The sequence below is a fragment of the Astatotilapia calliptera genome, chromosome 20 (genome assembly GCF_900246225.1).
Source record: "Astatotilapia calliptera chromosome 20, fAstCal1.2, whole genome shotgun sequence".
Lineage (NCBI taxonomy): Eukaryota > Metazoa > Chordata > Actinopteri > Cichliformes > Cichlidae > Astatotilapia > Astatotilapia calliptera.
Window position 1 is genome coordinate 13,929,238 of NC_039321.1, and position 25,233 is coordinate 13,954,470.

At 39.2% G+C, this 25,233-nt stretch overlaps 1 protein-coding gene across 8 annotated transcripts; it reads right to left on the reverse strand.

The window, feature by feature from the left end:
• Nucleotides 1–1,384: 1,384 nt before the first annotated feature.
• On the reverse strand, nucleotides 1,385–24,506 carry LOC113013482 (purine nucleoside phosphorylase-like). Of its 8 annotated transcripts, XR_003270835.1 has the most exons (9): nucleotides 24,341–24,505; nucleotides 21,658–21,821; nucleotides 21,465–21,568; nucleotides 16,312–16,487; nucleotides 16,030–16,220; nucleotides 13,073–13,278; nucleotides 12,554–12,625; nucleotides 4,098–4,151; nucleotides 2,844–2,901 (listed from the first exon to the last, which is right to left on the reverse strand). XR_003270835.1 is itself a non-coding variant. In XM_026154410.1 (8 exons), the coding sequence occupies exons 1-7, from the start codon at nucleotides 24,373–24,375 to the stop codon at nucleotides 12,569–12,571; spliced, it is 933 nt and encodes a 310-aa protein (XP_026010195.1). In that variant the 5' UTR covers nucleotides 24,376–24,505; the 3' UTR covers nucleotides 2,861–2,901; nucleotides 12,554–12,568. The 8 variants fall into 8 exon arrangements, 7 of the variants coding, with proteins under 7 accessions (XP_026010192.1, XP_026010195.1, XP_026010196.1 ...); XM_026154410.1 differs by lacking the exon at nucleotides 4,098–4,151 and having other exon boundaries at nucleotides 2,861–2,901; XM_026154411.1 differs by lacking the exons at nucleotides 2,844–2,901; nucleotides 12,554–12,625 and adding an exon at nucleotides 10,792–10,855 and having other exon boundaries at nucleotides 4,079–4,151.
• Nucleotides 24,507–25,233: the final 727 nt, after the last annotated feature.

Consider the following 25,233-nt stretch of genomic DNA (forward strand, 5'->3'; position numbering starts at 1 on the left):
GACAGATAACTTAGAATTCATCCAATCTGTACAAATTTGCTTCTTCTCTGAACAGGTTTGTGTCTACTTTTTAGACTGGTCTTCTGTTTGCCTCATCTCAGATCCAACGTTCGGTCACTTTCATTCTCTCTGTTGCATGTCGAACCAAGCAATTTATTATTATATATTTTATATTTTATTTTGTGTCCATCAAGGGTTTCGGGTGATCTGCAGCTTCACCTTTAGAATCAGAATCAGAAACTTTATTGTCATTGTCACGAGAACAACGAAATGAAGAATGGTCCCCGATCATTGCATCATCCCTGTTTTTTACTCTTCTCTCTGCCACATCTTTCAAGTAATCTCTCAATGGCTCGTACAAGAATCACAGTAATGACTCGACAACTACCAAAAGGTCGAAACACCACAGAGATGAGACCACTTCCTTACTCCCATCCTCCCTTTTTCTTTATCTCCTGGAAAAGGCTCGTTAAAGGCTAGGTGGTTCGTTTCAGAATTCACTAATGAAAGAACTCTGTATTTTATGTCTAGGAGTGTATTTTGCTGGGATGATCATAAATTATAGCTGAACTGATAAACTACACAAGGGATACTTTGCTCAGAAGGCAGGAAGACGTTTCCTTATTTAGTCTGTACCAGTTTGAACTGGGAAAGCTGACACACGAACCTTTTTTTTCTCTATATAAACTGCTGTGTATCAAATAAACCTTTGAGTTGATTTGGGAAGGCAACCTGAAGCAGTCTGTGTTTCCTTGTTCTCCCAAGCTGCTCCCGGCGCTGTAACTAACCCAGCTGAACGGCATACCTGAGTGTTACTTTAAATAATTAGGAATCTTAGAAGGAAAGGACAGAACTCTGCTTATCGCTCACGCCACGGAGGAAACCCGGGACGGCAATTTCCTTCAATTTGGTGTCAGAAGTGGGATAACTGACAGAAGGTAAATATGCGTCTTTCATATTTATATAAAGACCTATTATACCTCTCTCAGTGATCGATCCATAAAGAAACGGGATATGCTGACGAAGTTTCACTTAGTGATCCAGAGAGATACACTGACGACTTCCTCAGTCCCCGAATAAAGTAAATTAACCCTTGTGTGGTGTTGGTGGACACAGGAAGTTGCCTGTTGTCTTGAAACGTACGAAAAAGTGACATAGGAAGTTGCCTGTTGTCTTAAATACTTCTCGTTAAGTGAGAAGTTGCTCACCAAAGAGTGACACAGGAAGTTGCCTGTTATCTTGAAACGTACGTTAAAAAGTGAGAAGTTGCTCACTCACAGAAAGCTAGTAAATAATTAAATTTAATTTTGTTAAAAAAAAAAAACAAAAAAAAAAACGAAAGAAAACTGAAAACGGGTCTCACAGACCCGATTACCATACAAGGGTTAAAAGCAGTAAATTAAAAGCAGAAAGACACAGGAAGTTGCCTGTTGTTTTACGAGAAGTTGCTCGTTAAGCGAGAAGTTGCTCGCTAAGTGAGAGTTGCTCACACAAACAAAAAATTGCTAGCAATAAATTTAAAGTGACCTCAGCTGTGCCGCAGCGAAAATACTAACCTAAATCCTCCTAGCGTGTAAACCCCTCTGGAAATCACTGAACATGAGTCAGAATTATTCAAAGACCACAGACAGGTCCGATAAAAAATCTAAAGTACCTGTAAAACCAAAAATTAATAAAATACAAAATAAAGTCTCAAATAACGGCTCAGTACAACTCCCATTTCCGGTTACGTGTAACCTACGTCCGCGACTCGGTGAAGACGTCCATGATCACGTATCCAGAACATGCGGGAGTGCTTATGTGACTGACTTTGTTTACAACTTAAGAAGTTCAATGCATTCTAATTTCTTTCCGGAGCCTTATCCCGAACGATTATCGCCAGAAAACAGGTCAGTAGAAATGTTGAATATCATTTGTGATAAGAAAAGTAGTCTGCTTAAAAAGTCCTGTAGAAAATATATGATAGAATGCCGCGACGTGATGCATCAAATGTTACCACTATGGAAAAAGGGACCGGAACCAGGTGTAGATACTTTTACATCAAATAAAACTAGTGCAGGCTCTGGCATAGAAAATAAATCTACTGCGGGAAAAGCTAGTCTTGCATGTTCAGCCTACAGCCCCGCCGCCTTACGAAGATGAGACCGAATTAATAGTTGCTGCCGCAGCTGCACGCAAACAATGTCAGCATTCTGATCCAACCAGCTCAAAAGAAAGCGACGAAAAAAAAAAAAAAAATCTGAATCACATGCAACGGATCTTAGCCATCTCTTTAAACAAGATCAGGAAAAACAATATATACGCCGCAAGGAAGAATTAGCAGAACATAAAAAAAGAGAAAAACTTTTGAAAGAAGAATGTGAGGAACTTATGAAAAACAATTTAGACGACTATGAAGAAACTGCAGGCAGTGTCCACAATAGACACCCACATGAAACGCCACGATATCGTAGCTAGAGGTTTAGAGGTAGCTAAAGAAATACCTGTTACCCGAACTTTAATAAAGACTTATCTAAAAGGAAAAAAAGGAAAAACAAAGCCGGAATGACAAAGGTCCTCACGCCAACACTCGCGGTAGTAAACAAACAGACCCAAAGCATGATAAAGCATCCACAACTGCAGAGTTTTTGTGGGTAAATAATGACAAAATCACCAATTTCTTTAAGAATCTAAAGAAATTCCTGCTAACAATGTCCAGAGACAAAATTGACTTAAATGCAGTAACTATGTGTAAACAGAAGCCTGATGAATCTATCCTAGTATTCATAAAACGCTTTATGCACTGTTGGACAAGCTAGAGGTGCAAATTCAGCTCAGTTTTCCAGAAATGTTGTAAGAGATTGAACAACTGACCTTCCGATTAGTGGAAGATGCCCAGCCGCCCATAACAATCTTCTGTTTCTGCAAGTCCGAAAGTACAAAGATTCATTTACTGGGAAACAAGCCTGATCCTGATCCTAAACTCCACATCACACTGATCAGATGGCGATGCCTTTCACCCTGGTTTATCTCTGACATCAGCACCAACTATTCTGTTGTTCTTATAATTTTTTCCTACATTGCAACATAACTTTGTATGTCCAATACCCAGATAAGAAATTAATCCAACTATAAATTGTTATCTACAAATTATATTAAGCTGTTACGTTCCTGCGGTTGTTAATTTTGATTTACATGTAGTTAGTGTACTGCTGTCAATAAGTTCATAACCACGTCTGTTTGAAGTTATTTTATTGGAGTATCTACCAGCAAGAATTTGGAAAATCAAAGATCATTTTAACAAGCTGTGATTTCAAAAGAGTTAAACATTGCACTAACACAATTCCTAAAAGCTGTTAATATATTAATTTAATTATATTTAGTTTATTTTTAATTGCATAAAAGATTCCAAACGAGTCGTCTTCCATTCCAAGTACTGGTACCATCAACTATGTTGGTAAATTAGATCATGTGATTGGCTGAAGGATCTGATTCGTCATGAACTTTGGGGGGAGGAGCAATAACGTCAGACTGTCGTGAGAGTACAGCAGACTGGCAAAGATTTGTTTCAAGGTAAGTGCAATCCTAACCACTAATTCTTTCCTTTTGTTATGATCCTAATCCTTAGTCCTTCCAATGATACAATGCAAATAGCTAAACTTCCATAATTTTCATCCCTGTCCCTGGACATTCCAGCTATGTAATATACATCACTTATGCTTCCAACATTGTGCTGATGTCCTCTGCAGTGTGTCTTTGGAAACAAGCCACGCTATGTGCACCAAACATCTGAACTGCATTTAATGTTTTTGTTTATATTTTATGTATTTTTTAAAAATAATTTCTCTTTCAACACAGTATTGCAAGTACTTAGTCAAGTGGGCTCCTCACAAGAAGAGGAAAATGGATAGAAGAGTGTGATGGCATCAGCCACACATGGGTAAATCAGTCCATTTGTTCACTTTATTAGTTTGTTTTGCAGTTTTCTTCATTAATATAATTCATTAATCATTTGGTTAAACCTAACATTGGTATTATGAGGCGCGCACATAGTAACATTGTGTGGTTTTTCTTAAATGTTTTGTTATATTAATTATGTTTCTCTTTCTTTGAGTTACCTGGGTTTGGGCGGTGGCTGTTTCCTGTCTGGGCAAAAGGCGTGGCTGAGGACTCTGGGAATTAGAGAAAAACATGTGAAGATGTAGCTTTTATGACTAGGTGGGGGTCGTCAGAAGCTATAAAAGACTGCGACCTAACCCTAACCTCTTTATGGGATGATCCCATTGTGTGTGTGTGTGTGTGTGTGTGTGTGTGTGTGTGTGTGTGTGTGACAGAGAGAGAGAGAGAGAGAAAGCCTTTTAATGGGATGATCTCATTGTAAGATTAAAATTCAATATATTTAGACTGGTTGACTGAATTGGATCTTGTGTGTATGTCTCTATGTGCATGTGTGTTTCCTTATGTGTACATATTTGTGATTGTGTGGCTGTTATATTTTATTTTTTTTGCCAATTTTTTTCATTTAACAAGTATATTTGAGGTACCCTCAGCATGTTCAGCATTTTTTCAGCTGTCCATTTTGCTTTTCCATTTTGTCTGTTTAAGTTATTACTATTGTGCTAAATCATACTATTTCTGCTATTTCATAAGATTTGTGCTTAATTTACTATTTCTGCTTTTTATAGGATTTCTGCTTAATATAGTATTTCTGCTTTTTATAGGATTTGTGCTTAATATACCATTTCTGCTTTTTATAGGATTTGTGCTTAATATAGTATTTCTGCTTTTTATAGGATTTGTGCTTAATATAGTATTTCTGCTTTTTATAGATTTTGTGCTTAATATAGTTTTTCTGCTAAATGTAGTATGCTTAATCATACTATTTCTATATATTTCTGCCAGGTCCCCAGGCAGCCAATCCTCTGTGAGGATTGAGACATTCAAATATACAGATCACGGCCTGCACGGCCTCCCAGCCAGCCAATCATATCTGAGGTCTTCCGTTTCCTCTCTCGTCATATCTCAGTGACGGATGTACATAGAGCAATGTAAATAGCAGTCAAAGTACACCAAAGTCCGCTGATTCACCCAGTGCAATAATTATGCTTCTAGTCCACCTATTTTTTGAGTTACACAACGTTTTGTAACTCCAAAAAAAAGCGTTTTTCGCCTCTCACCGCGATCTAATTCTGACTCCTCATCAGCCTGTTTTTCAAAGCGGCTCCTCTTTTTTCCAGTGGTGCAGTTGGTAATGACACGGGTCTGCAAGCCAAAGATCGTGGGTTCGATTCCACCTTGGTCAACATGTTTTTTCCCTACAAATTAATACACTGTCACAGACCAGTAATTCATATTCATCATTTATTACAATTCTGCAAACTTTTATGATTTTACCAGCTTTTCTAATATGGACCTCACATTCTTGTTAACACTCCAATGCACAAATACTCTTCCCTTTAGGCTCTGTGTATGTGTGTGTGTGTGTATCAATATTTCTCCCATTTTAAACTATTACTCCTCCATAATTGTATTTCTGTTAAATCAAAGTACTTTTACTACATCTTAGTACTTCTGCTCAATCATAGTATTTCTGCTAAATCATAGTATTTTTGACAAATCGTGATTTTTGTGCCAAATCATAACATTTGTGTTATGTTAAAGTATTACTACTAATTGGAGGAATTTCTGTCATGTTACAGTATATGTGCTAAATATAGTATTTCAGCCAAATCATACTATTTCTACTATATTATATTTTTCTTTCTAAATACAGCATTTCTGCTATGTTGTACTATTTTTCTAAATCATAGTGTTTCTGTAATGTTTAAGTATTTTTGGCTAAATATATTCTTTCTGCTATCTTATACTATTTCTCCTAAATTCTTGTATTTTTGAGAAGTTATCAAGTTTCTGGTAAGTTACAATATTTCTGCTAAGTTCTGCTATGCTATTGTATTTCTGCCAAGTATTATGTTTCTTCTAAGATATTGCAGTTTTGCTAAGTTATTACATTTTCGCAAAGTTCTATTTGCTTCTACAAAGTTTTTGCAATTTCTGCAACTTTTCAGCTTTTTCAGCTACTTTTTGCATGCAGCTTCAGCTTTAAGCATCCACACTGCATTTTCGCAGGAAATGCAAATTTTTCTAGTTATAAATTTAATTTTCTGCTAAAGGGGAGCATTTAACAGGTATTTTCATTAGAAAACTGTGTTTCCCAGGATCCTTTGTGGTAGACGAAAGTTACTCTGGGTTTTAGCTAGCAAAGAAAGTTTCGAGAAGCCATTATATGTTGCTCTGATGTCGAGAAGTTTATTTGTTGTACATTCCCCTTTTTGAAGCCTTATATAAAGACTATCGTTTCTACAACTGATGTCTGATCCATTTTTTTGGCTAAGTGGATTCGCCACATCATTTTTTCGTGCCGAAACCCAGGAGAAATGAGCGAACAGGACTTACGTGGAGCCGCCGCCGCCGAAGCTGCGGGAGTGGCGGATGACGAGCATCAGAGAGAAATGGAAAGAACAACACGGAAACGTGGGACGTTAAGAGGTGCTACCACACGACTTGTACATCAAATTGACTCCGAAATGGCTAAACCAGATCCGGACACTGACCATCTGAGCACATTACTGGAAATGCTGTCGGCAAAGGAGCTCAGCTTGTATGCCTTAGATAGTGAAATAGAACGTAAAACAGCTCTGGATGACCTGGAAATGGAGATCGAAAGCGGAATTAGGGTGGAAAATAAGTATTTGGTCACCTCAAACATGGAAAATCTCTGGCTCTCACAGACCTGTAACGTCTTCTGTAAGATGCTTTTCTGTCCCCCACTCGTTACCTGTATGAATGGCACCTGTTTGAACTCATCATCTGTATAAAAGACACCTGTCCACAGCCTCAAACAATCAGACTCCAAACTCCGCCATGGCCAAGACCAAAGAGCTTTCGAAGGACACCAGGAAAAGTATTGTAGACCTGCACCAGACTGGGAAGAGTGAATCTACAATAGGCAAGCAGCTTGGTGTGAAAAAATCAACTGTGGGAGCAATCATCAGAAAATGGAAGACACACTCAAAAAAATGAACTCAGCCTATCTCTGCTTTTACTAAAGTAGATTTTGTTGTTTGTTCTTAATAAACTCGATTTTGCAAAAATTCTTAAAGTGTTTGTGCAAATTTAATGAAATGTTGTTACTTTTTGTTGTTACACAAAGTCATTGAACTGTGTCAACGTAACATTGTTGAGTAAATTCACAGGTTTGTCCCTCTGCACATACTGCTGCGTGCAGAGCCCGCCTAAGTAAGGGCCAATGCGCATGCGCACCACCCTCTTTCTCAAGCTTGCTTTTTCTTTGCCATGTGGACTGGTTCAGCCGCATTTTTGTCCAAAAATCAGGTAAGAAGTCATTTTTCTTGTAAAGCCCGTCTACATATATATATGTTCACACGTCAGTTAATGTCGCAAGTGCTACTAAGAAAAGAGTACAGGCAGGGTTTTGCCCGGTAAAGGTTTGCTAACGTGGACTTGCTGCACGTGAGTTTCCAAATGATTTTGGAGGGGACTCCATTGCAATAGCAAAGCTCTGTTTTCAGCCCAAATGTAGTGTAGCGCTAGCGTCGGTATGCGTCGGTACAGGCAGCGCATTCGGTCCGGCACGCACTTTCGCGCCGAGTTTATACTCGGACGCCTGACTGCGTTGCACTTTAGCCAACAACAGTGGAGAAGCGCTCCTTGCTAGCAGACAGGTTAGGGTGTATTTTCTGTCTAATATTTCAGCTTACGTTTTGATGTAGCTTGCAGAAAGCATTTAGTAAGCTGGTGTAAGATGAACTGCATTAATGTTGTACAATGTCCATGGGATTTCTCACTCGACTTTTAATGTCAGATTACACACACATTTACACAATATGCAGTGGTGATGATGTAGATCAATAAATTCATTGTTGTAGCATACAATATTAAAAATAAAACTGATTAATATGAAACATTAACAATGTGCAAATTATTTAGTTTTTTCAGGGACAGTGTAATGAAAATGTCTTTTGTGCTTCTCCCCCAGATACGTTGATGTGGCAGTGCAAATTGTGCAAAAAAGTGGTGTCATCACGAGCTCTGTTATTAAAACACTACAGGTTAGTTCATAGTAGACAGCAGTATCCATGTGCCTATTCTGATTGTGTCTGTGTTTTCAAAACATGGAATGCTCTACATAGCCACTTAAGCAGATCACATACCCAAAGAACTGTAGACATGTCTGTGAGTTTGGCAACATTTAACTGCCATTTGTGTTCCTGCTGCAACATAGCTTCAGAGCAGGAGTATTTTTCTCACATTAACAACCATCTAAAATGTAACGAGACTGTGCATTGCATGTTTGAGGGTTGTTCTTTCAAAACAAATATCTATGGTACATTCAAGTCTCATCGAAATAGGAAACACAATCCTTATACCTTAAAGTTGGTCATCAATTCTCTCAAAAGAAGAGGGAACAGTAATGTGCATCCCAATCAAGTCAAGAAACCCAGGAGAGCGGAGGTGAATTTCTGCCCTGATTATCCAGCTGGAGAAACCCGAAAGAGTCAGGAAGAAGAAAGGTTGGTGCTGCTTTCAGAGTTCAAGAAGAAGAACAATGATGAAACCATCAAAGCAAAAATGGCCCAAACCTTTCCTCACCGGAGGCAAGAAATTCTTCAGGGCATGCCCTTCGTAGCTGACTTTAAAAGCCGATGGCCGCCGAAGCTGCTGGGAGTGGCGGGATACGTTATTCATTCAGAGAGAAAGTGTTGAAAGAACAACACGGAACGTTGGACGTTAGAGGTTGCTTACACACGACTTGTACATTCAAATTGACTTCCGAAATGGCTAAACCAGAATCCGGACACTGACCATCTGAGCAACATTACTGGAAATTGCTGTCGGCAAAGGGAGCCTCAGCTGTATGCCTTAGATAGTGAAATAGATACGTTAAAACAGCTCTGGATGACCTGGAAATGGAGATCGAAAGCGCAGAGGAATATAAGGAGCGCATCATCCCGTCCAAGAGCCGTGCACGGCGCATAATTAAGCGAAATGAGGATTGCCGCGAACGAGCTGCGCATCAAAGGGTGAGTGACGATAGCTCTGCTCATTCATTGGCACAGAGAGCATCGGTAAAGCTTCCTAAGCTGATTATTCACAAATATGATGGAGATGCCAGTTTGTGGCAGGAGTTTTGGAGTCAATATGAAGCTGTTATTCACCACAATGATGCACTATGCAAAAGTTTACCTTTTTGAAAACCTATCTCACTGGCCAAGCAGCAAAAGCAGTTGCAAGACTAATGTTGACAGATGGAAATTATGACAACGCAATTGAGTTATGGCAAAACCGATATGGAAGAAAGGATGTGCGCACATGTGAAAACTGCTGAACCACACCCCTGTTAAAAAATCCTCTGATGTGCATGCTTTGAGGCAGCTGTATGATGAATGTGAAATTCAGATCAGAAGTTTAGAGTCATTGGGTGTAGTGTCAGAAAGCTACGGAAGTTTGTTATGCCCAATAGTGCTAAAGATGATTCCAGATGTTATAGCTCTTGAATACAGCCGTCAGAGAAATGGAGATGAAGAGTGGAAAGTGTCAGAAATGGTCACATTCCTACAGAATGAGGTTCAGAGCAGGGAAAGAACGCTGGAAATGACAAAGTCGTACAACCCACAGAAAACTGAAAATAAACTGTACAAGCCACCGTTCAGTGATGTGAGGTTTAAAAGGCCTAGCATACAATCTACTGCTGCGCTGTACACAGCCAGCCAGAAACAAAACACCTGTATATTCTGTGAGTGTGCCGATCACAAATCGGAAAACTGCCCAAATAATGACACGCTTCAAAGAAAGGACAAGTTAAAGACAATGGGGAGATGTTTTGTGTGTTTGGGACAGAAACACATTGCAAGATTCTGTAAGACCAAGAATGTGTCCTGTGAGAAATGTGGACGGAGACATCACGTTGCTGTGTGCTGTGGTGAAAGGGTGGATGTACAGGCCCCATCCCAACCAGAAGAAGCAGTGGTCTCCTCCGTGCTCCCTCATTCAGTAAGAGTGAAACCAGGTGAACAGAACACTGTGTTGCTACAGACTGCAAAGGTGTGGATTGAAGGCCCATCAGGCAGAAGGGTAGCTCGTTGCTTATTAGGTGGAGGCAGCCAAAGAAGCGTCATACATGAAACATTGGTGAAGAGCCTAAATTTACCAGTAATAAGGCAAGAGACATTGACACTACACACATTTGGGTCCTCCTTTCCCACAAGATCACAGCACAGCATAGTGAAGGTTATGCTTCAAAATATCTGGGATCCTAAACAGAGTATTGTAATAGAAGCTGTGGAGACCCCACAAGTGTGCTCGGCAATAATGAAGGTTCCTGGTGAACAGATCCAGCATGAGCTTAAGAAAAGAGGACTACAACTGGCTGACTTCCCAGGATCCAATGAGGAACCAGAGCTTGCTGTCCTCATAGGAGCTGACTACTATTGGCAGACCGTGACAGGAAGGGTGGAGAGACTTACAAAAACATTCGTGGCACTGGAGAGCACCTTCGGATGGTCTGTTCAGGGGCCAGTCTCTGCATCAAGTGTTACAGAGGCAACCTGCATGTTCATTCCGTGTAATGAAGAGAAACTCCTCTCCAAGCAACTGTATATTACATAGCTGGAATGTCCAGGGACAGGGATGAAAATTATGGAAGTTTAGCTATTTGTATTGTATCATTGGAAGGACAAGAGATTAGGATCATAACAAAAGGAAAGAATTAGTGGTTAGGATTGCACTTACCTTGAAACAAATCTTTGCCAGTCTGCTGTACTCTCACCACAGTCTGACGTTATTGCTCCTCCCCCTAAAGTTCAGGACGAGTCAGATCCTTCATCCAATCACATGATCTAATTTACCAACCTAGTTGAGGATACCAATACTTGGAATGGAAGATGAGTTGTTTGGAATCTTTACGGAAATTAAATTAAATTAAATTAAATTAATATATTAACAGCTTTTAGGAATTTGGTTAGTGCAACAATTAACTCTTTTGAAATCACGCCTAGTTAAAATGATCTTTGAATCTCAAAATTCTTGCTTGTAGATACTCCAATAAAATAGCTTCAAACAGACGTGTTGATGAACTCATTGGCAGCAGTACACAATTACATCTAAGAAAGAAAATAAGAATTTTAGGAATGTAACACAGTTTAATATAATTTGTAGATTACAACCTATAGTCTGACTAATTTCTTATCTGACTTTTGGACATATAAAATTATTTTGCAATGTAGGAAAGCATGACAGGAAAAGAATGAATGCTGTGATGTCAGATATAAATCAAAGGGATAGACATCTCTATCTGATCAGTGTGATGTGGAGATTAGGACAAGCTATGTGGAATGAACCACATTAACAGTGATCGAAAAAAAAAGAAATGTGAAATCAATAAATTGATCCCACACGTTTCCCGTTATCATTATCCAGTGGATCTAAGTGTCTTTTTGACTTGCTCACTTGCTTTTGAGTGAATGTTGTCTCTGTGGATACTTGGGTTTCCTCCAACAGTACAGAAAAGTTTCGTGTTAGACTTATTGGTGATTCCGAACCAGCCATGGATAGAAAATGGTTTAAATGAAAAAAATAATAAAGTGCTGTCCAAATGTATGGTTAAAATCTGATGTGGTCATGGCTTGCAGTACCACTGCAGGTGAGATGGACGCACCTCTATGATCTGCATCTACGAGCTAGCCTCACCACCTTAAAAGCTGTACCGGGTCCTGTATCAAGGGATGTTGCAAAGATGTGGAATAAACCATGCTGAAAAGCTTGAAAATGTCACTAGGCCTGCAGTGGTTTGTTACAGTGGTGCCAAAACCCAGGATAGTGGGCACTGCAGACCCACAAGCGGGCTAGCAAGGGGCCGAGCACTGCCACTCCCCCAAAGTTTGCTGTTATACTCAAAACAATCTTTAGCCAATCAGAGAACTGAATTCTGCTGTGTTTTATTGGGTACTGGACCTTGGAAAGTAGAAATACCCATTAGAAATTTTATGTGTAACTAATACAACTTAACTTAATTAACAGGATTTGCGCAGCTACCATTAGAAATATTTTTATTTGAAATTATACCTCGTAAAAGAAATCAATAAACTTTGACTCTGTAGTATTGATTAAAGTGCTGTATGAATGTTCACATAAACAATGGCTTTTTATCCGAGTTGCTATTATTAGTTGTTGTAGTATTTTATATTAATGATCAGAATCAGATACATTGTTAATCCCAAAAAATTGCAAATTGCTCTGCTTATTCACACAACCTATTGTCAGAATTTAAAATTAATAATCAGGAAAGTTAACCAATTGACCCCTGTGAGCATTAAGATTAGTACTAATATACAAACTGCTTCCAATTTTACAGTAGGTCTAATGGCCGTCACTGGTCATCAGGTCTCTAAATTCCCATTGTTCTTCTTCAGGATGTTATCCATATTGCAGAGCCATGAGCTTCTCCAAGATCTTATCCATATTGCATTTAAAAAAACACAGTCTGAGTACTCACAGCCCTGCCCATCGTCTATCTTGTCGGCCAGCCTTGTGGGATTTTGAACAGCTGTAGCCGCTTCTTGTTCTTCTATAGATAGAAGAACAAGAATAATAATATATTATTCATCACTGTCGTTACTTAGCATGTGTAATAAATACATTATTTATAAAAGTCATGATGTCATTACTGTGAGGTAGTGAGGAAGGAGGACTCAAAATGTTATAATGTAAGGTATAAATTGTATTTAAGTATATATTTTGTACACTGGAAAGGTATACATTGTACAAAATAGAAACTAGGAAATGCAGAGTAACACAAACAGGCAGGCAGCAAAACAGTTTGTCACCACAAGGAAACAGTGGCACACCAAAGCTACTTATTCCAAAGTAAGAAGGAAGTAAAGATAGCTGAGAGAACCTACCACAGATGTAGACAACAAAATTGTCTACATCTGTGGTAGGTTGAAAGTGAGTGATTTATATCTGACATCACGGCATTCATTCATTACTAGAGCTTGGCTATGAGGCGGCTCACAAGATTCTGGAGGTCCTGAGTCCTGCGCTCAGTAGTCTTCAGCACTTCTGTGTGATTTGCTTTTTCATTGCTCTCATAATCTGTCACAACCTTGTTGGTGATGAGGGACAGGCCCAAGACACGTAAGCGACGGTCAGGAGCCACGTCCTCCTGGACACGTGTGCCACAGTGACGAGCCACCACCACCTCCGGGACTGTGCTCATACCTAGACAGAGGGTAGAGGTTGACATTTAATTGAGTACATAAAAACATTCCTTTACATCTCAGTTAGTACTGAACCTTGAAAGAGACACGTTAAAAAGAAAAGGTGGTTTGACTTCAGCACTGTGGTATAGGTCAGTCTCCAAACACACAGGATCCTTCATTTCACAAAATGCAACTTTACAGCAATTTCTATTAGATAATCCCCGCTTAATTAATCTCCATGGCTTGGCTTTCTCTTATAAATGTGTAGTTACCAACCCAAATACGGCTAACACCTCACAGAACACGACGAACATGCCATAACAAATAGGCTTAAACTTAAGTGTAAAAGTAGTACTAAGATAGTTTTAAAAAATTGTGATAGTGGCCCTCCTGTGAGCAGCAAAACAAGCCAATATGACTATTATTAAAGTCATAAATAAACATAGGTATATCCAATGTTTTAGCAAACAGTTGCTTATTAAGAATTCATTTGGAGTCATTTTCTTATCGTTGTATGATGTATTTAAGATCCTAATTAACTTGTCTGCCATTTGTTGCTGCGTCTGTAGCATAAAGTGGCTTTTTAGCTGCCTGTTTTACTGTGAGGCAAAATAGTAAAGTTATGGGACAGACAAACCAATAAAGCATTGGTGAACTACAGTTAACTGCAGAGTCAAGTGATAGTCATCCTTCAGTTTTAAATATAGTCATTTGAAGTCCTGTTGAATTTTTTTTAAAAGGATTATGGCAGTGAAAGTTCATGAACTTAGATATTCATTTTTATTAGCTATCTTATAATAACTATTCTGTCATAAATGGCATATTTTCCTATAATTTAGAAACTACTCTGGCTGTGAACTGACATATGTAAAAGTAAACTATAGTAAAACTCAAAAAGATAATGAACCCAGGTAACAACTTTCAAAATGTATCATCTTTTTCTGCCAATTTTACTACACAGAAAATATTTACCATTAAACATGCTACATTTACTGTAACTGATCTGATGTAGTTAAAACTGGTTTATATCAAGTTCTTGCTTTGTAGGACATGAAAGTCTAAATCACATTATGATACATAATAACACAAACAAAACATCAATTGCTATACAGTGAAAAAAGAGTAAGAGGGTGTATGCTGTGATGTATATGATGTGAACCGGTGGTTACAAGGATGAAACAATGATCTCTGATGATAGCTGATTTTTCAAGTTGGTACTGAAAAAGGTGCACGTAAAACTGATTTAGTGATGAGGTGTCTTGTGTTATGCCCCTTAAGTGGAGCAGTAAGTGTTGGAAAGGAGTTATTGGTTTGAATTTGAAAGTAAAATTTAATGGCATTATTATCTGTGTAAATTAAAGAAAGTCAGGGTACTTGATCCATGTGCACAGGTGGAAATGAATCATATGAGCTCTATGATGTGTTCTTGGTTCAGTAATATCTCTTGTAGTGAGGGAACAAACTGAGAGGAAGTAGCACAGTAAACTGGGAGGCAGTGTTATGGCTCCCAGTTTGATCTCCACCAAATTATTTAGAATTAGAATTTATTCATGGATGGATCTAAAGAGCACAAGTGAATAAAACTGTAATGAAGGCAAACAATAAGCAAGTCCAATCACGTAACATAAACCTCATAACAACAAATCACAAATAACACTACTCAGATAGTTTTTCTGATTTGTCCCACTCATAGCCTGAATCCAAACCATTTACTGTTGACTTGTAGACTCTGCATGTATAAATTGTTATTTTAACCACGGAGCTGAATTATTTAAATAAGAAAACAGAGCTTGTATTTAAACCAACTTCACCTTCAAAAACACAAAAGTATTGTGCAGTATAATTGTGTGTAACTGTATACTACCACATAATGTGCAAAAAAAAGTGTGGGAGAAAAAAACAGGGGAATTAGAAGAAGCGTTTTCAAGAGTGAAGAATTGCAAAGTCATTCATACTGTATGACTTTGTAAAAAGTGGAGGTTATGTAATAATAACAGGAGAGCCAGGTGCCAAGTTGGTCTGTCAATGATCTGAACAAATAAGTAACAAATACAGACTCATACATAATACATAATAGATCACTAGGAGGACCAAATGAAAAATACTATCCTTTATACAAAACAACATTTTGCATGCATAGATTTTGAAGTCATTTTTAGGTCTTTAATTTAGTTAAGCCATCATATCTTGTGTACTTTTAAGTCTGGGGTTCAATATCGGACAAGTGAACCAGACAGGAAAACTCTGTCAAACATAAGCTTGTTTTTGCACTGTCCAATGAATCAGGTGAAAACTGATGCTTTTTTCCCATATGGAAAAGAAATAGTGAAAACTTGTAAAAGACTTGCATAAGATGTGGCCTACTTCATATAGTGAATCATATAAGGCTTATATGATTTACTTATGAAAGTGGACACTTTCTCATTACTTTTATATATTATTTTAGTAAGTATCCAAAACATACAAGTCTCATTTATATAATTTTTCAAGGGATCTTATATCTGTTTTCACTCCTGACAGATACAAACTTTATAAGATTTATATATATCTTTTCCATATGGGTTAGCTTCCACTAGTTCCAACTGTTGGGGTAATATTACTGCAGAAATTTAACTGCTGTCAGTACATCTTCAAAGTAATTCGTCTCTCCGTATATTTTTTTAATGTATGTATGGTGGCTCTTGTAGATGTACTGTTATGAAGTTTTAACCCTTTATGGTACCTTTTTAAAGGGCACTATCTGAACTGAGGATGAAGGAGCTGTACTAACCCACAGCATCAGCCCCCAGCATCTGAAAGAGTTTGCACTCAGCAATGGTTTCATATGTTGGGCCAGCCAACATGCAGTATACCCCTTCCTGCAGGAAGCTGTCATAGCCCAGTTCCTTTGCTGTTTTTCTGGTCAGGGCTCTCAGGTCACGGTCATATGCATCTGACATGCATGCGAACCGCACTCCGAACCTGCAGGGATAATTAATGCATGAATGAGACACAGGAGTAATGTATAAGATACAGATTTTCCTTTCACTGCCCTGCCTGAGTGTTTCTGTACCTCTCATCATTGTGCCCACACAGAGGGTTCTGTCCTGCAAATCCGGGCATGTTGATGTGATCTTTAATGAGCATGATGTCTCCCACACTGTAGGTGTCATTGAGTCCTCCTGCTGCATTTGTCACAATCAGAGTGCTCACACCCAGCAGATAGAAGACTCGCACTGGGTAAGTCACCTGGAAAGATAAAAATTGTATGCTTCAGAGAGAGCAGCTGTCACTCTTTTATGGTCTCAGTGTTTGTCAGAAAATTACAGAAGGGAGTTACAGGTAACCTGGGAATAATAGCAAAGCAAACAATTCATCATATGAAGCAAACATTATAAAAGTGCCAGCTTCTTTATGCACTGATGTCAGTAAGATTTTTATTACTGTAGGTTTTTGCGCATGTGTGGTACAGTCGTGGTTAGGGATGGGTATCGAAAACCGGTTCTTGTTGAGAACCGGTTCCCACTGTTTCAATTCCTTGGAATCGTTTGCCATTTTTGCAAACGATTCCCTTATCGATTCCAGTCGCCCCGAATGACGTCACCACGTTGCAGAGCGTCATTTACCTGGCAGGAAACACGGCGCCTAAGCGGCTCAAACGCTCAAAAGTTTGATTATACTTTATGAGAACCGATGACAACAGGGCAACTTGCAAAGTAGATATTTCATTTAAGGGAGGAAACACTACGATTATGCACAAGCATTTGCTCACAAAACACGCGATGACACGCGTTTTTAATTCCGCTCCGGACTCGCGAATCTCAACCCAGCAGCAGCAGTAACGTTTGCACGTCCTCTCCCGTTAATGCGGCAGGTAAATAATCAACTAACAGTGCATATTATGTTAGCGCAATCTGCCTTATTACAAGACCTGCCATTACTGTACATGTAGGTGACCATGATGAGAGAGACAGACAGAGTCTGGCTGGCGCTCGCTGGCAGTTCTCGCTGCAGTCTACCGGTAGCGTCTCCTTTCAGGCCAGGATAGACGAATGTCACCGAGCAGTGTCTAAGTTTGTGGTCAAAGGCTTGAACCCATTTGCCACAGCAGATGCCCCCGATTTTCAGTAAGTGAATGTGTTTAATTGTAGGCAGGGACATTACTGGATATTCTTGTGTAATTGCCACAGAACAATTTATGTTATACTTTGTTATTGCTACAGAAGAATATTTATTTTATTATTTTACATTTACAATTTTTTTTCCTGGGGACCCTGTGACACCCCATTGAAGAGCCGTAGGCTGGATCTCTTAAGATCTCACTGTTGGGTTTGTAAGGCCATGTTACTCCTAAATTTCTATCTTGTTCAAAGAGAAGATATAAAACAAAGTTCTAAGCTAATCGACCTTAGTGTTCTCCTTTTTAAAAAAAAAAAAAAAAGAATCGATAAGAGAATCGATAAAGAATCGAATCGTTAAACAGAATCGAAAATGGAATCGGAATCGTTAAAATCTTATCAATACCCATCCCTAGTCGTGGTTCTGTGCTAACCTTTATATGGCAACTGATGGCCCATAAATGACTGTTGCTACTTTTCACTGCAGTCACATTTAGAAATTGTTTTTTTCTATTTCACATTCCCCTAGAGATTGAATTGCCTATGAAAGTGCTCTGCTAGTTAGTGCAGAAATGTTATCGAGTAGCTTGCTACCTTGATAAGGTCAGTGCTGTCACTTTGGAATATTGGTATGCTTGATATAGGATTTGCATATTATAAGCCCACAACAAACTTTGTTCCATGGACAAAATTTAAGCAGAGCCGTGTGTAATAACAGGACTGCAGAACCTCTAAAAGCAAACGAATGATATAAGGTTTGGTGGAATACTTCTTCTAAAAAAACATATTCATTGTATAAGACAAAGTAATCAATTACAGGCACTTATTATTGCTGGTGTAATGTTTACTATACTAAATGTTTCAGATGAGTGTATTGCCATGGTAACAATAGCTGATCTGCCTAACCACAAGACAGTTGTGATAAGCGTGTCTTTAATTTGGCAGATATTCTGTCATAAAGCAAGCACTGGAACAATTAAAATGTGTGGACAACCAACAGAGTGTCACTGCCATTCACTGAGCCATGCAGTTACTGTACATGGTTAATAAAAACATCCCATCTAATGTTATCTTGGCTTTATTTTTTTCAGGTTGCCAAGTAGGGCTTAAGGACCATAACACAGGACAAAGTCCAGTACATTCTGCCAGAAAAGCAAATTTGTAGTAGAAAATTTTACTTAAGATGGCATAGGTGGGGGGTGGCATATGCAGACGACTCATCTAGAGACATTTAAAATGTTGTTTGTCTATACTTCTAACTGGATATAAGAGGACTATAAAGCATCTGACCTTCTGTTACTATAAAAAAATGTGTCTTTTTGATTCAGGGGGGTCATATGGAGAATTTTATGTGGATATGGCATGTGAAAGCGGGTAATAAAAGTCAAACCAGCATACAGTCTCCACAGGCCAAAGGGCAATCCAATGTGACACACTGGTTGTCATCTCAGCACTTCAGCTGATCATTCTACAAACTTGGTAAATTGTTACCTCAAGTTGTACCTATCCTTGATCCTTGATGTCATAAACCCAAATTTCCCTTCTGGGACAATTAAAGGATTATTCTATTATTATTCTATTCTATTCTATTCTATTCTATGTAAGCGTTTAAAAATCACTAGGCTATTTGGGAGAAAGTCTTAACCCTCTCAAGGCAGGCGTTGCCGATTTGCAACAGTTAAAAACTAACAACCTGATTAACCCACATACATATTTTATGAGGTTTTTTTTTACTCAGAAGTACCACTGCAGGCTGTGCATTAGCAACAAAAAGTTTAATTTGAGCCTGAGAGGGTTAATTGTCTTAGAGAACAGCGTTCTCTCATAGAATATAAGCTTTATGGAAGAAAGTCTGATTTTGACTCATCAATTTAAAGAGCAACAATCTATTTTGAAGGCAGTTTGAACTGCATGTTTTTCTCAGTGTGACTGACTATGTCAGAATTTAAACTGCTGGCTGAATTCTACAGTACAGTGCATCGTTTGCATCAGCAAGGTCTCAAGACACAGAAGCGAGTTGGGTTGTGTAATGGAAATGTTGTATTTGTTCCAGAGTTGCTTGTTTTTTCACAGCACAATAATGCTGATTCATGAGTTATGAAACTATTCTATGAAACATGATTGATACAGTCTTGAAGCCCCTGAATGTTCTGCTGAGGGAACGACTACACCATATGAATGTGAAATGAGTACACCACTTCGACTGTGTGCCGGGCCAGAGTCTCAGTCCCATATGCATATAATAACCTTTTTAATGAAAACTCTGAATGATGACTGCTTTTTATTTGTCTTGTTCTTTCGTTACTGGATTTCTTCTGTAATTTGGGATAGAAATTGTGACAGAAAGCTGCTCATGAGGCAAAGCAATAACAAATAAATGTCTATCTTTGCACATTTTCACATGGAAGCCATTCAAAATGCAGTTAGATCAAATATAATCCCAGCAGAGCAGAGTATGGAAGTGGACAAATAATGGGTTATGTTAGGTTTTGTATTGTTGATTGTCATTTATGCTTAGAAATATTTAACCATATATTCTTAGAGGTGTATAATCAATTGTGTAGTGATAGGACTGTGATCTTTAGCAGGACACAAAGGCTTGGTGTGTATTCCACACCTACATCCTGGGAGCATGGGAAGAGGTCGTACCTTGTCTTATTGTTTTATGGTAGGATTAACGTAGCTACGTCTGTTCTAGTCTAAGTGCTTTTTGTTTAGATGAACTGCTGGACTTCCTCACCGTGTTATCTAGGGTGAACCATCTAGGGTGAGGGGGGGGTCTACCCTCTTCCTGACCAAGGATGTTATATGACCCTTTGATCAGCAGTACCACACATACACACACACACACACACACACACAAACACACACACACACAGTATTCTTTGTTCACATGTATACCTATGTAAGATGCTATATGTTAATGACCCTATGCATATTCATGTAACCACAATAAAAGGAGTGCTGTGGGGAGCCTGGCTGAGAGTCTGATGGAGGTCAAGTGGTAGGACGACACTTGGCTCTAGGCAGGTCTCCCTCATGCATGAGTAAACCAGAGAACTTTGGTGCCTACTTCATGTTTTGCTTGCTGTGTAATTATATTGTCTTTAACGTTCCAGCGAATAGGTTCAAGCTACAAACCTATCAGGTTACATCCCAAAGAGTAAACACCAGGTATCTGCTACTCACAGTAGCTCAAAGAAAACACCAAGCTTTCTTAACATAAGCAGAATACGCTACTAAAGCTCCCCACACGAGACTGGTCCACACACTGACTAACCAGCTCTTCACTAGGTGGCTGATTGCTGAATAAAGCCAGCTGTCCACTGGCTCCTCGGGCGAGCTGGGTGGAAGCTAAACTACTGGATGAGAAAAACACACCCACACAACACACAGACTTGCTAGGGCTGTAACAAATATAAAACTCATATCAGAGACATGACTGTTTTTAGCCATACTAGCCTCACTGCTATTTAGATGATTAAGAACAGTCATGTCTCTGTATTTACTGCAGACTGAAATAGTTGAACTTTTGCTTTGTGTGGAACCAACATTTTCTTAGAACTGCAGCTATTTATAATTGTAATCCCACAACACCAGTTTAAATATTGGTAATTTATTACTTATTTTTATTGTGAAATGGTAAATGGCCTGTATTTATATAGCGCTTTACTAGTCCCTAAGGACCCCAAAGCGCTTTACATATCCAGTCATCCACCCATTCACACACACATTCACACAATGGTGATGGCAAGCTACATTGTAGCCACAGCCACCCTGGGGCGCACTGACAGAGGCGAGGCTGCCGGACACTGGCGCCACCGGGCCCTCTGAAACCACCAGTAGGCAACGGGTGAAGTGTCTTGCCCAAGGACACAACGACCGAGACTGTCCAAGCCGGGGCTCGAACCGGCAACCTTCCGATTACAAGGCGAACTCCCAACTCTTGAGCCACGATCGCCCCCAGAGTGAAATAAAGAGTGAAATAACTATACATTCTATATAAGATGGCTGTAGCCAATGTGACATCAGAAAAGAAAAAGGTGGTCTAATCTGGGTAATAAAAGGTACCACAAGCAGTAGATTATCTCTACATACTGCTGCTTACCGTTTGTATGTTGTAACCCTCGTAGAAATGGAATCTCCCCTGCATACAGACACACTCGCAGCCATTCAGCTTGCCAAACACCAGCTGCCCTGCATGACCCTGCACTGCACAGCACACGCGTAGCATTAGCCATTGCTGGCATGAATATGCACACTGTCCAGACAGTAATAATGAGTTTTAGGAAACCGCTTACCAGTGCTGGTGGGAAAACATGGAATATCCTCATATTTGAACACTATCTTCTCCTCCAGCAGATCAGCTAGACCGCCCAGGCCTGAACCACAGATGATGGCCACTTTGGGACGCTGCTTTGTACGGTTAAGCAGCCAGTCCGCTGTCTCCTTATAGTCTTCATAACTGTATATGAAAGTGTTAAGGAACATAAACAATATCAAGTCAACATGTGCAGTTTTAACTGAGAATACAAAAGTAAGACATTGTTGAAAACAGAAGAACCAGCAGAACAGCTTCAACTGAAAGTTCTTTTAACTTCTATAGGCAATCATTAAAAGTCAGAACTCTAAAAAATAGAAAGATTAATGAGTTTTGTTCAGTTAAGGCTTTCCTGTGTGGATCAACTAGCCTGACCTGTCTATCCAGCTAAAGTGTGTCCCTTTGTGATGACAAAGTTTCCACAACTCATGTAAAGCTAATGCTCATTGTCTCACTGGTTGCACTGGTAGAGTTACCCACTATTCAGCAACAGCGATGTTAAAAATAAGTGAAAAGATCATCTGGAGGAGAAATGTGGGAGTAAAAACCCACAGAAATGAACACTGTAAAAATATGATTCAATGATGCAGGGTGCAACACACTGAAGGGCTTTTACTTTGCTATTTTGAGTGCACCAGGCAAATTATAATTCAGGGGTGCTGATTTGATTGGGAATGCCCCAAGGTACTACATTATATAAAGCCTGAACCAGTCTGTAATTCTGGTTATAAATGTGGTAGTAAAGCTATAACCTTGTTAATGTTCCCTCAATGCCTCAAGTCAAGCCTTGTTGTTAAAATACAGGGACACTTCAGGCTGTGGCCTTTACCAGATCAAGCTGAAGCAGGGGAAAGCCCAAAGACTCTAGAAATCCTATCTAAGATATATGCTATATTTGATTAGAATTAGATGTTCTGGCTTATCTTTTCCATATTCCACCTTTTTCTTTGCTAAAAATCTAGCATGGAATTATTTTAGCAACAGTAGAAGTTTTGGCAACTGTGATGGAGAGTTCAGTCAAAGTCATAAAATTTCCATGAAGTAAGAAAGTGGGCCAGCTGCCAAATATATCAAGGGTCTATGCATCAAAAATTTTATCCAGAAGAAAGAAACTGAAAGTAACTGAATCATTATCCAGTCTGTCAGTTGCAATCGTGGCTCTATAACTAATTCTTCAGGTGGTAATTTTCAGCTTTGTACAAGAACACCAGTCAGGAAGATTAACACATGACTGTACAAAGGTCTGCTGGATTAGAAGGTGGAGAATAAATGACAGCATGTCAGGTTATTTAACCATTGCATGTTTTTTTTTATCAGTGATTTATAAACCCAAGCAATGGAAACATGGAGACATCAGCAGGGGTGTATAATATGTAGCATAGCAATAAAACCATCTCTTATTCAGCAAGAACATGATGACAGCTCTCATTTCTGTAATTCTGCTGTAACTTTTTATTTAAGGGGAAGTAAACTTTCCCCATAAACAAGATGAATTTACTTTTGAGTGGCCAACTAGACTTACCAAATAACAATTATAAGAACTTGATGTTTAGCCATCTTTGTATGATGGTGTTAATCTGTTAGATTATCCTGTTTTTTAAATTACATAATAACCTTACAGTGTCTACTATGAGTTAGCATTTTAAAGTCATGTCAAAATGACAGCTTGTAAAAAAAACTGTGAAAAACTCAGTACAATCCATGTTTCATTAACTAAACCAAATTTAGTTGCAATAAGTTAAAGTAGCTGTTTTCTGTGTCATCCTCTACACTAGCTTCTAATTTTACAGAGCAGAATCTTAAAAGCAGAACCTCTATAAAGCCTTCTGCTTTTGTAGAGCTAATAACACCTGGATGTTACTTACTTTTTTTTAGTCCTGTGGCAGTAGTTTTTCACAGCTACACCTAGACTTACACCTACACCTAGCAACATATAGAGTAATATATGAGTAAGCCAGTACATTTTATTTCGATTTTTCTCCTACCTGCCTTTCAATTGAGCTCAATGTTTATCTAGGTTACGTTTGTCTTTGAGCTCACTTTGTGATTATGTTCAATTATATAACAGCAAGCAGGAAGTGAGTTTGTAAGGGCTCTCCTTCCCTTGAACTGGTGGGCTGGTATCGTGTGGAGCTGTCCGTGGTGCTGCGGGAAATTTGTATTCAGGCTCTGAAGCCTGACTGCCACATATTTCTGGCATTCCGAACACAAAGTCCCGAAAACACAAAAGGCAGCTTGACTAGTCGCGGTAGTTGCTAAGCCCCAGGCTTTGAATTAGACACACAAGACAGGCCTGTAAAGTAGGCGAACGTGCAACCAGTCTGACTAGATCATTACGATAGATAGCAATGACATTTGCATTTTTATATATTAACAATGCAGGTTATTCTTCCCTCACGCTGTAGGTAAAGGCTTCCACCTGTCATATTACGACAAGCTCACTTCATAAGAGGAAAACCCTCATTGGCTGGTCTAATCTTCAGAAATAAGCGTCCTGTCACTTTTGCCTTCATTATACGTTTCTCAAAACGCACAAGATGCTTTATGTAAATCTTAGGATTTATTCTTTAGACCCCCTTCAACACCGTCCACATTCCAATTAGCGTAGTGGCCTTGACAATCATTAGGCTCTTTTCACTAACATCCAGCCTTGTCATTCCTACCTGCACTGACTGCTGGAGGGGTTTGCCGCTTCCATATCCGACGATGGCGACGATAAGGTCCCGTTTAGTGTTTATTTTCACAGGTGCTTCCCGTGGATGGCGCCAGTTAAAGCCGCCGATAGAGACTCTTCTGCTTGGGTGGACGGAGTGCGGAGGGGGTGTTGCGCGTTGACGTCAAGACATTTCGAAGGGGATGGGCGGGGCTTACACAGAGTGCCGGTGTTGTGCCAAAAAGTGATTGTCTGCCAGAAACTGATTGCCGTCCGCGGGAGCGCGCGCAGCTGCTTAAAGCTGCAGCGCCCGGATTACTTGTGTTGCCAGCTACTTCCGAGCAACTGATATAACGTGGGGGGAAAAAACCAAACACATTTATGCCTTCGTTATTAGGCAAAGGTATGCATTTATGGAGCTTTAACGTTTCCTGTAACCGAATTATGGCGCTTATCAGAAGGTTGCTTTCAGTGTGTAGCGCAGTCACGAATGACTACACGGAATAATTAATGCCTACAGGTTTAGTATGTCTACTCTCGTTGTTCATATTTTTTATAAGACTGTCGAATAGTAGTTAAAACAATAAAGACCTATTGTGCCAGTATCACCATGACTCTTTCTTGTTTGTTCAGAATAACGACTGAGAACATGGCATTTTAGCGCTACCAAAAAGCGATTGTGGCCTATAACTTGTCACTGAAACAATATTTCGGCTTCAAACTTGTTGGATATATTCCAGAAGGGTTACATGTGATATATTATATCCCAAAAACTCTCCAAGAACTGCTGAATAACTTGTACAGGAACAATAAAACTGACAATATGCCATTTTCAAGCTGCCAAAAAGTGATTGTGGCCTATAAATTGTCACTGAAACAATATTTCTGCTTCAAACTTGTTGG